General features: G+C 29.7%; 1 protein-coding gene and 1 long non-coding RNA gene across 2 annotated transcripts; one reads left to right on the plus strand and one right to left on the minus strand.

Moving 5' to 3' along the window:
• Positions 1 to 3,523: 3,523 nt before the first annotated feature.
• LOC149496086 (uncharacterized) lies at positions 3,524 to 5,143 on the plus strand. The gene has a single exon (XM_089721080.1). It carries the CDS (start codon positions 3,654 to 3,656, stop codon positions 4,899 to 4,901), a length of 1,248 nt encoding a protein of 415 aa, XP_089577206.1. The 5' UTR covers positions 3,524 to 3,653; the 3' UTR covers positions 4,902 to 5,143.
• A 550-nt stretch (positions 5,144 to 5,693) lies between these two features.
• On the minus strand, positions 5,694 to 6,255 carry LOC119369680 (uncharacterized). Its single transcript, XR_005177252.2, has 2 exons — positions 6,198 to 6,255; positions 5,694 to 5,994 (listed from the first exon to the last, which is right to left on the minus strand). It is a non-coding gene; the product is annotated as an uncharacterized LOC119369680 (long non-coding RNA).
• Positions 6,256 to 12,894: the final 6,639 nt, after the last annotated feature.

Here is a 12,894-nt window from a genome sequence, read left to right on the forward strand (position 1 = left end):
TATATAAAGAATTAAAAAAATACAATTTTAATTTGAAGTATCTGATCGAGTTGACAGAGTATAATATTTGTGTCATCAACGATCGCTTGCTCTACTTGGTAGTTGTTCATGGCTATTGTTCAACTTCATGGTCTTTCTACAAGTCTGATCTAATTACCTTCAAATTTCTTCTTGAGATCTGCATTTCTTTCTATATAACTATCCAAATAATAAAAGATGCTAAATAAAATCATCATATTGGTGACAACAATAACTCAGAATTAAATCTGAGAATAAAATCATAAGATATGAGCGACAATAACTCAAATGTGTATACAGATTTGAAAATTATTTGTAAAAAATAAATAAATAAAGCGGTAACCATTAACGAAAACTCACCTGTGGCAGTCCGTAAAAAAAGAAAAAAGAGCTTTTAGATTTTAAGTTTTTAGAGAGAAAAAAAGAGTCGCTAGATTTTTTTTTTTAGTTAGGATACCCTTTTGTTCAAACTTCAAAGGTAGCTATTAATTGTAGTGGTGCCTGTGAGTAAAAGTAAAACCAAGTGAGGAGTACAAGGCCAAATGCTAATTAGATGTTGAGCCATATTTTTAAAAACAAGAAAAATAATAAAAATGATAAATTATGGAAAATTATCAATTGTCACCGGTAATCAATGGTAGTGGTAGAAATAAATAGGATGATCATTCCATAAATTCGATCGATCCATTTGTGTAAGATTTTTAATCAAAGTAATTTTATTTGACTTAAGCGAGTTAATTTTTAACTGAACTTAACTGAATTATTTTGGCTGAGTTAATTTTGATCATTAATTGCACTGAAATTAAAGAAAATGAAAACTTAATTAATCAACGGAATTTAACTAAAATTTATTATTAACCCACTTAAACCGAAATAAAAATAATTAAAATTATTAATCACTACTTAATCAAAATAAAAGATGAAATATTTTTAATTTTTAATTTTATTATCTACTTAATCAAAACAATATAGTTTTAAGAGTCAGTTAATTTGATTAATTTAGTTAAATTAACTTTTAATCGAATTTTTAATTGATCACCAAAAATCTAATTTTCTTTAATCGAACATTTAATTATCGAATCCAGTTGGTCGGATTTCGGTAAATTAATCGACTCTCAAAATTATGCCATCTTGATTAAAATCAGTTAATCACAAATTACCATTAAATTCGATTAGTTAATTAGGTTTTTATTTTCTTTGACATAAGTGCAATTAATGATCAAAATTAATTCGGCTAAAAAATTAATTCGGATAAATTTAGTAAAGTAAAAAAAAATGATTAATTTATTTCAATTAAAAAAATTACTCAAATTGACTGAATTGGTGGAATGTTCGCCCCTCAGTGACTTTTTTTTTTTTTGTCCGTATCCGTAGATGTCATAATGAATTCAATTCCTGCAAATGACAATAACACTCCAAGAATTTATCAAAGCCATCTGAACCGACACCTGCAATTGATTTATGAAAACCAAAATTTTTCGTATATATGCTAATGACATTAACAAAATCAATCTTAATTAGTCAATGCTAATGTCCAGATTTTTCATCATAGCCATCCCATGAATTGTCCAGCTCTAGTGTAATTGTAGAACCTGCCATTGACAAACAAAAATTCAGATTTATAATGACTTTTCAATTGAAAGAAAAAAAAAAAAAAACACCTTTTGTAATTGAGTTTATACAGCCATAAAGGGGAGAATAGAAAGAGACCTTTCTCTGTTTTTATTCTAAAGGGAAAAAACAACCTTTATTTCCTTCTGAAAATAAAAGTTTCCAATTTTAATTTGAGTTTTACGTTGCAAGAAGAAGAAGGAAACAAAAAGCCGAGAGATCAAAAAATTCATTAAATAATTAGCTTTTATTTACTTAAATTCTTTATTTTTACTCCATTGAGAAGAGAGATATTTAAAACAAAGAGGTAATGGAATTAGAATAATTAATTATTTAGGCGCAATTTTAGCGGTTTTAGTAGCCGTTAACTGTTCTAATAACTGTTAGCTGTTTTACTAGCTGTTAACGGTTTGATATTAACTATCAATAGTTAGTTGTTTAATATAAAATGACAAAAAAAGGTAAGGTCATGGAGAATAAAGCAAAGACAGTGATACATAGAGGGATCATACAAAATTTATAAAACATTAAATGTTAATCAGGATAACGTTTTATGAAACACTGTCTTAAACTCTAAATGTTAGAATAGATATGCCTTAAACCCTAAATGTTAGAATAAATGTGATACGACCGAACACGATAATTAATTAAAATAGTGTTTTAACCTAATCAAAATACTAAACACTGCTAAAATAAGTATTTTAATCTAGTCAAAATACTAAACACAGCTAAAAAAAAGGCTCGGAAGAGAGCTTTAAACAATAAAAACGGATAGAGAATAATTGTAACTATAAAATTAGTTATTAAATGAATATATTTTATTTAGTATTCATATTATACTTCCACTGAAAAATTTTCTGAATCCGCCACGTGTTTCGTCCTGGCCTTAAAAGGGTTTCTTGGTATGTTATCATATCACGGACGCATTATAACCCGGGATACGGGAAGTGAGTGTGACTAATCTTTTTGTCACGATTTGATTTCTTTTGATCATTTAAGTTCCGTGATTTGATTACTTTGGCTTCAAAATCATGGGCAAATCCTGATTCTTACATGTGATTCTCTCTCTATTACAAAAATTGGTATCTTTTTTATATGCCATTTCTTGGATGTGTGATTAAAAAAAAAAAAAAAAACTGTTTATTTAAAACAAAAATAAACCGAACTTTAAAATATTTTTCATAAAGTTGAATACTAAATTATTTTTTATTTAGGGGTCAAACTGACCTAAATTTTGTAATTCCAATTTAATTTAATATATTTCGCTGATATGGACAATTGACACTGTTTAATATCTTTTTCTTTACACTACATATGTCTCTAGTCTATTAGACTAATAATCTTACTCGAGTCGAGTTAAGCCCATAAAACAGAAATACTCTCAGTATAAATTTTCTCAATTTATAAATATCAAACACTCGACATCTTAATTAAGAGATATGAGTTTTTTCCATTCAGATCAACTCTCATTATTTATTAATTATTAATATTATTTTATTATTTTATACTTTCAGATAATTTTAAAAAGTCAGAAATTTTTTTCATCTAAAAATATAATTTTACACATGATCTATTTCAAAATATGAAAATTTGGTCCGAAGTAATGTGATATGACTGGTCAATATCATAGACAAAATACAAAATAAAAATAAAAATTTCTAAATTTATAATTTTAGCAGTAGAAATTAAGAAAACATCAAGATGTGGTATACAATTAGGGGAAGAAAATTACAAAATGATGTACCTTCAATATAGACAAAGACTGTTCATTTCATAGGATCTGAATGATGAATTGTTGACTTGGCAATCTTTTGTCTATAGATAGCTACAGACAGTTACCGAGAATCCCTCTTTTATATGTTCAAAAACTTTGAAACATAGTTTGGAAGCAAAAGGAGACCCTAACTCTTTCATATATATGAGTTGGGTTTCCTCATTTTCAGGAGGAAAACCCTCTTCACTTCATTCCCATTAAGAACTCTTAATTTCTTCAAAAAAACCCATTTTTCTATAATAATTTAACCATGTCACCTCAAATCTCCATTGCCACTTCTTCTTCCTTCTCCAGTGCACCCACAAGTCCAAGAAGATCATTTTCAAAACCAGACACTAAAAATGTGTGCTTCTATAGTGTTCCTACTAGTCCCAAGGCCAAGTTGGATGATACTCGCGATCTTGGATGTAAAACGACATCACCGGCTTCTACCACCATGACGGACGACTGTGAGATTTCTAACGTGAATGATGATTACTTCGATGTGAATGATTTTGAATTCGAAACGAGTCGTCATTTCAGTGTTATGGATGAAGATGTTTATAATGATAGTGAGAGCGATTCGGATAGCAGCGTTGATGTGGAATTTCACTACCAAGAGCCGAGAAAGAGGCAGCGAAAACGCCACGGGTCACTTCCTGCCATGGCGTTTGCTGACGAGTTATTTTGTGATGGGAAGGTGATGCCATTAAATCCTCCACCTTGTCAACAATATTCTAACTGTAATGAAAATAAAAATAGTAAGGATTGTCCAAGCCAAAGTCCAAATTCTGCCTCATTTTCCCCTATGAATCCAAGTTCAATTTTTAAGCTTCCATTTCCCAGGAGAAATTTGTGGAATGATGATTTTGATCCATTCATGGTAGCTTTAAAGAATGTTAAGGAAGGAAAGAAACATAGACGGGCCTTGTCCATGTTGCCTTTACGGGCCTGTACCCAATGGGATCCGGAAGAGTTTATTCATGAAAACTGTTTACACTCTAGCCCAATCATTCAAAGCCCAATTAGGCAAATGGAGCCCAATGGGTCACCGGTTCTTCTTTCGCAACAAACTATGAATTACGGCTCGAAAAGCCCAGTAAGATTGGCCGAGCCCAAGGGAGTCCTGTTCGCGAGACGGGCTAGAATGGTTAAAATGGACTACAAAGGGCCGAGGCCCATTGTAGTTCCTGTTGCAGATCCCATGGTAGAGGAGAATGGAGGACTAAATGAAAGGCCTAGCACTACTCCCGGAGGAGGAAGTAAAAGGTGGCACAAGATAATGAGCTTTGCACATAAAAATGCATCAATGACCAAAACAACTGGTAATGAACAAAAGGAAAGAGGGGCAAATGCGGAATTTTCAAGGCCTAAGATTTTGAGAAAACTAAGCTTGAGATCTAAGAAGTTAGTGCATGGCAATGAGGAGAAACAGGCATCTCAAATGACCAAAATGACCCTAGTAAGATATAGGCCAAAGCTACTTTTGTGCATGGGTTATGGAAATTTTCAAAAGTGAAATATGACCCTTATTGTCCATTTGTAAAAACTGTAGAAAGCTATCCCTACATCTGCATGTTTCTGGGATGTTGTTAATGCTTGGATTTTTCTTTTTCTTTTTCTTTTATTTACATAATATATTTATGTTATAGGACTTGTGTTTGCAACCTTGGTTCCTGAACTTGCTTAGGGTGAAATTGTCTTTTATTATTACATATTGAAGTCTTATTGGAAAGAATTCAAATTCCTACTATATTTTCACGACTTAATGTTTTATTCATTTACATACCCTCTGAAACTTAATTGAGAATAGGTTGTGCTTAATAATTTCTCAATAGGGAAACTTGTTGTGTCTCCACTTTCTTTCATTCTTCACATTTCATTTTTCGCCTTCCTTTAAAAAGTTTAGCTCCATACATAAACTGGTCGAAAATCGTGCTTCACGCGTGGATATTTAAATATTGTTTTATTAATTATTATAGTTGATTAGATTATTATTTTTGATAAAATTATTAGGAATAACAATCAAAACTCTCCTTGATGTAATCTAATAATGGTAAGTACAAAAAATAATTTGTAGTAAAGAAAATTATGACATTGTTTGCAATAATATAACATTATAAACAACAAAATAGTATTATTCCCATTATTACTAATTAAGCTTTAAAATTTAGATTGGCTTGATTGTTTCAAGATTACTATATTTTATTATCTTTTTTTTTCCTAGTCCAACTCCTTTACTCTTTCCTAAATTATTAGTTACAGTACTATATATTTAGAGAGATAAACAGAAAGAGATGATAATGCAATGTTTTGTATTTAATAAGAATCAATCTCATCTTATAATTTGCATCTCATTCTTATAGAATAAAGATTAGTTTATAAAAAAGTAAAAAAATGAAAGGTTGAAGTAAAAACATTCAAATTCTTTTTTTTTTTTTTTTCCCATACTTTTGACTATTCATAGAAAATAATCGTAAAAATTTCTAAAATGGATTAAAGAAAAGAAAGGAGTCTGTTGCAACGTCTTCTTTGATTCCCTCTGCAGATTTACTCTTGTTTACCTCAAAATCTTTTTGCCTATAAATTTCTCCCGCTTCGTCCCATATTTTCTAGAATTCCACATCAACAAACATAAAAGAAAATAAAAAGTCATCCAAAAAGAAATTCAAATTATATATGCTAGATTGAAAAGAAGGAATCTGAAAATAAAAAACCGGCAATCAAATAGTAACAATCCTAAAATATAGAAAAGTAAGAAATTAAAAAGTTCTAAAAGAGAGAAAAAAGAGGATTAGAGTGAAAGTTGTTTTACCATTCTAATTGTAATGCCAATGCAATGAGAAGATCACAAAGCAATTACGGCCATGAACAATATACGGAATGAACCTTTCTATATATATATATATATATATATATTTTTTTTTATTTATTTGAAAGGTAGATAAACACTGCATGTTGAAGCTTGAAATTTAAAAAACATTTAGATAAGAAAACTTATCGTGTTCTTATTTTTAAATATTAAATATTAAAAACTTTTAATTGAAAAAACATAAAAAATTATTTTAAATCTATATATTTTTAAATCACACTAAAAAAAATATAAAACTAAATAAAGTAGGTCTATCTATCTATACTATATATAAATGTGGAAATAGGGGAAAATACTGAAATTTTCGATATCGCCTTCAATTAAATTTAGAATATCCTAAAATAATTTTAGTTGTAGACAATTCAAAAATTACATTTTATATTAACGAGTATTTGGATGAGTGATTCAATGCTCTTCTCCATTAGGTGAGGTTGAAGGTTTAATCCTTATGGATGGAGTAAATACTCAACGAGAACACTTTATTCCCTTTTGGGCCGACCCAGGGCGAGCAAGATTTAGTTCTAGCCCAGTAGTGGACTCTGATACCTGTGGTTATGAAACACCTTAATTTTATTTTAGACTGTGGGCTGCAAGTACTGTATAATCTCAATTCACGTTCAAATTCGCGAGTTGGGCGTTAAATATTAAATTGATTAAAATAAAACAAACCAGACTCGTAAACCAGGCTGAATTTTTCGAAATCAAGAGAAAAACCTGTAAACCAAGCAAAAACCGAGTCAAATCACTGAATTGGACCAAATCAGTTTGAATCAAACCGAAATAGTCTAGAAACCTGGTTTCTCTTCTTCTTCTTCCCTCTCTAGGGAGAGCAGGCACGACCCCCTCCCTCCTTCCTGTTTTCGGCCACCACTCGACGAGAGCGAGGTGGCGATCGACTTCCCTGGAGCCGCTGGTCCCTTTTCCGGCTTCCTTCCATGCCAGTAGAGCCTCTAGTGGGGTAAATCGAGATGGTCTCCATCGACAGTTCTTGTTCTTCGATCTCCGGCGATATCAGGTGACTCCGACAATGTGAAGCTTCAAAGTGGGTCTCGATTGACTCAGCTCCTCCACGTGATCATTTTTCCTCAAATGATTCCGGAGATGGGGCATAGAGGACGAAACCACGGGAGTGGCAGCGAGAGGGTGACTGTCGAGTCTATTTTAGTTAGTCAAGGGACTGAGCTCGCGCAACTAATGCCAAAAACAGACTCCTGAGTAAAAACTGAGCCAGATGGTGTGAAGAGCGCTCGATTTCGAGCAGCCATGGTTTTTCGGCCACCGTAGACGGCGGCGACGGTGGTCCAGTGACCGGCCGGAGAGGCCCCAAGAGATAGAATGATCTTCTCTTCGCGCGGATCGTGGAATCGTAGTCCGATTCTCAATCGGTACGCTCTAAGACTTAGTTTGTCATTTTTGTTAAAAATTCCAAACTTAAATTTATTGGTTAATTTAGTTAACTTCGAATAAATAAGTAATAGAAGGACTTTGAAATATTAGGTTTTGAAGTTTGTGAGAATAATTGGAGTTTTTAGTAGAATTTGAACTTGAGATTCAGTAGTTAGAAATTGTGATTATATTAGATAATTGATAACGTAAGTTAACTAGAATTGATTATTGTTCTGAATTAAAATTTAGGAAGTTTAGTTTTGTATGACTATGATATTGGGCCTTATTACCTCTAAGTGTAAATCATGAAGCACTAACAAGTACTTGGTTATCTTTATTAACTTGTGATTTAGTTGTTAGTTAAAGAATGTATTAACCTATGCTACAATTGTGGATGAGTTGATCTTGGATGCTTTTGGTGCAATGATGGGACGATGTTAGTAAACTGTTCATAATTAAAAGGGAATGAACTATTAGTCAATCGATTATTATGTTATTGTAATTATATAGTGTTTTGGATAGGCTAATAACATGATGTTTAAAATTTTAGAATGATTAAGTGCACATATATGTGTGTGTGTGGGGTGGTTAGTAAATATTGTTTAAGGCAGATGGGTTAATTTGACTGATTTGCCCGATGGATGGGCTGTGAGAATGGAGTTAATATTTAGATGAATGAGTAACGGTTATGGTGGACGGGTAGTTATTGTGAATTGCTCGATGGATGGGCTTGAGAATTTATTATTGAATTATAGTTTTAAGCGGGTGATTTAGCACAATTTCTAGAGAAGGTTTCGCCGAAGTTTCGATAGAATCTAGGCTAATCATATATAATAATTAAATCAATAGGTTTATTTAGATTAATCTTATACCTTAACATATTTAAAATAAAGTTCTTTAGTTATTTTTATCATTATTTATTTATTTACTTATTTATTTATTTTTAAGAACCGATTGTTATAGTATGTTATTATTTAATACTCTTGTATTTATTTGAATTGGTATATGGATGTTTATTTGTACTCATGTATGAAAATGTTTAATTGATGAATGTGCTTGTAGTTAAAACCGATGTTTGATTATTTGTATTGTGATATTGCTATACCTTGTTTGTGTAGAATTGGGATGAAATAGGTCATCATGGGTTTGTGAGGACGATCATGGAAATGATGAAAATGTGGAATTCGATTGTCGGCCAGGAATGGGGAGATCGGTGCCCTCGTGTGCACCTGATGATATGATATGGATGATATGAAAAACCACAGGGTGGCTTCCTGTTGGTATGGAAAAGAAAAGAAAGTATAAAAAAAATGAAAAATGAATGAATGAATGGATGAAATGAAATGAGAGGGCTGGTCAAGTGAGGATTAGACCGGTCGGCCAGGTATGGAGATCGACTCCCTGGTGCACATGCCTGAGAGGAAGGGCCATGTGTGAGGACAGCTCATCGGGGGGTATCGGTGACGCCACAGAACAATTTCCACGTGATGTGGTTATGTGAAGTTGTTAACAATTGTGAGTGCTGTTGTTATGCCATTTGTGTGATTGTCAGCGTGATCATATAACTAGTCGGATGACTAGATTGATATATTTACACATTCGTGTGAATGCATGTATTGTGCAATAATTATTATTCCTTAGAAAACTCACATGTCTTGTTTAACTTTTTAGGAAGTAAGTTGTTCTTTATTCCATTTTAAGTTCTGTTTTTTCACTGCGGAGCTAGAAAGAAATTTTCCTCGTTTCAGTGATTATTTTGCTATATGACTATATGTACAAGGACCTATTTATATCTTTCTGTTAGTGAACTCCGCAATTATATGATTTATGTACCTCTAGTTGTGTATTAATATAAGTGTAAAAATTTTATGAGCCCATATTATAAATGTAATGCATTACAAATTGGGCTCGATCTATGAAATGTGTAAAATGTTAAATTTGGGACCGAAATATAATATAATTATGAAGTTTATTACGCATAGTAATATGGGCTGAATGTTAGAAATTCATATTGAGACAGTTGAATTTTAGTGATTCAAGCTTACTATGGACCTTGGGAGCCTTAAGCTTACTTGAGCCCTAGTGCCGGTGTGGCTCATGGAAATGGGTCGTGACAAGTTAAGACAAAAAAAAAAAAGAAAAATTACATTTTATTATTTGGTTGGATATAATTTTTAAAAATTATTTTTAAATAACTAAATATATATATATATATATATATATATAAAATAAAAAAGAAAAAAGTATAGTTTTTTTTTTTTTTTGTATGGTTGTAGGAAAAATTGTGGATTTATTTGGAGATGATATAATATTTCTTTTATGTAATCTTTTTTTATTACTTAATTAACTTATTTATTTATTTTAAATTTGCAACTTAGAATAATAGAGAATAAAATACTTGAATAAACTCATTAACTGACCAATAATGGATCCTAGCATGATTTGCTTTATAAATTTCATTTATTGACTTAGCTTCATTTTTTTTTGGCCATCAAAATCAAATTTAATTAAATTATAGCATTTCTAGGGTTATTTTGAAATTCAAATTGGTAATTTTTTTAATATAATTTATTTCTTGTTAATGTTGAGTTCTTAAAATAGTTTTATTCTCAATAAAAATTTATTATTTATTATTTTCTTTTTCGTTATTGAATTAATTTGTAATTACTGTCACTTCAATTTAGTAAGAGATTTATATCTCTCTTGCAATAAATATATGACCTTCTGATTAAACATTTTTAATTTTCTTGATATTTTTTTCTTTTATATCCCAAATATGTTTGACTTGAAAGAAAATAATGTTTATGAAATTGAAAAAAATAGAACTATATATTTCTGTTTTTGGTCTTTTTTTGGATTTTAAGAGTTTGTATGTTCATATATTCCTCTCTCTGATGCACTGGATAAGTAATACTATCACTATAACTAAAATGATTACATTTATCAATTCAGATCATCTTCTCATTTTTTTTTCCTAGCAATAAAAAAATTTATTATTATTTTTCATTATAGCTGTATATAAATATTGCATTGGGATTGAGTAATAACTTGATTTTCTTTTTTAGCACCTATAAGGGTTTTACGAATCTGCATTTATAAATTAAGGACTAAATGATTAGATATAGGGATCAGATTGAATTTTATTTGGAGACCACTTCATTATATAAAAATAGAATCAGGTATATAAGAAATAACATTGCAAGTAATTTATACAGTAAAGTCTAATATAAATTAACCAATTGTATTTTTTTTAATCTAAATAAAAACTTATGCTTTAATGTTATATAGATAAAAAATTAAAAGAACAGAAAAATGAAAATATAACGAGCATTGTCAACGTGCAATGCACGTCATAAAAAAGACTAGTTACTATAAATGCGACAACAATCATAAACTATAATTTGTAATTTTAAATTCAACTAATTAGACTATATTTTAGGTAGAGTATATAATTTAAATAACTCAAACCCTGTTTTATGGTAGATAATTAGATATAGATAAAGTTCAGTAATTTAAATAATTCGATATAGATAATTTATAATAAAACATTAATCAAAATACTTAAATTGTCCAATCACGACACAGAAAAATAAAGAAGAATTTTAAAAATTTCTAAAAAAAGAAAAATACAATGTTGAACAAAGAAAGAGAGTTAAACTCTCTCTTTATTTCAGCTTTTATATAGATAGATTTGCATTTGAACATCAAAAAAAAGAAAAAAAAAAAAAATTAGCGATCTCTTAATTATTAGGTCCATTCATTAAATTTTTCAATTGTTAAGATTATATTGATTAAACACTATAATAACAAAGTCGTATATATAGAGTTTAATTTTTAATTAATAATTAAATATTTGATATAAATTGTTTAGATAATATATATATTTTTAATTATTTGATGAGTTTTGAAAGCATACACTTTTATAAATCAAAGTCCATCGATCCTATTTCACCGCAAAGCCTGCTGAGATAGCGTGGTTTGGTCTATCAAGTCCCTCAGGCATGACCATTGTAGTTGTGAATGGAGGTGTCAATGCTTGTGGTTTAAAAATGGAGTCTCAGTCTCCTCCCACTAAGTATTTCATCCCAAAAATGGAAATCAATTAGAGTTTTATGTAGTCTTACTAAATTGTTTTTCATTAAAAAAATGAAATTACTATACTCATCAATTATAATCAAGGAGAATTTGTCAATAGAAATTTGATTTAAAAAAATGAATAAATCAAATAATTAATTCAATCATTAATGATTTACTACTAAAGTCTTAATAAAAAATAAGCTATTACTTTCTAGTTAATAAGAGCATTAAATATAATAAAACATAATAATTGAATAACTCTATAAAATTTAACTTTTACACGTATTTTATGAATTTATCCATCATTGTTTTTGTTAATATTGCTTTTAAGCTGGTTTAAATTTTATTACTTATTTAATATAATTTTGAATATTATCTAAAAAATAAACAATAATAGCATTAAGCATAATCTAACGATCAAATTAATTACAATTAATATTTTTCTTGTATTGATTAATTTTTTCCATTTTTTTGTTTAAAAGAAAATATTTATTCAAAACGATTTGCTTAATACATATAGTAGAAATAATAGAGAAAAAATCTATAGAAAAAAAAATCTATGTTGAAAAATATGCTTACTTAAAGAATAACTAATTTTTGAGACAGAACGGGATAAAACGGAATTTGGGTCAATATGAGTCGATTTTAATTAAAGAAACGAGTCTTCGTTCCAAACTTAGTTTCGAGACGGTCTAGGATGAGACTATTAAATTAATATCGGATTTTTTTCAGAATGAGATATTGTTGGAGTATGTGAGTAATCTCATATCGGATAAATACAACTAACTAAAAAGAGCATATAATGTGAAGGGTGAACCAACCAAAATGGCTTAGGCTATTTTGGCTTAAAGGTAAGCTTAACATGAATAAGACCAATATTAAATATATAATTGAATTTGATTTGATTAATTGCTCCTAGGGCTTAGATGATCAGATTCTCAACAGATATTCAAGGATGGTTTTCGAGAATGGGTGGGGATTTCCATAGTCCCGTGAACATCCTATTCACTCCACCAATTTGATAGCTTCAGAAATTATTAGTGAAAAAAACAATTTGTGTTTAAACTTTGTTACTAATTAAGGATCAAATAAAGAGATTAAATGATGATTGTATGATTATTGTTTTGTGGAGAATTCTGATTGTTCAATAGTGAAATTGGCTAAGAGGTGCAAATGA

Source organism: Jatropha curcas, chromosome 5 (genome assembly GCF_041381405.1).
Source record: "Jatropha curcas cultivar XTBG-Jc1 chromosome 5, XTBG_Jcur_1.0, whole genome shotgun sequence".
Classification (NCBI taxonomy): domain Eukaryota; kingdom Viridiplantae; phylum Streptophyta; class Magnoliopsida; order Malpighiales; family Euphorbiaceae; genus Jatropha; species Jatropha curcas.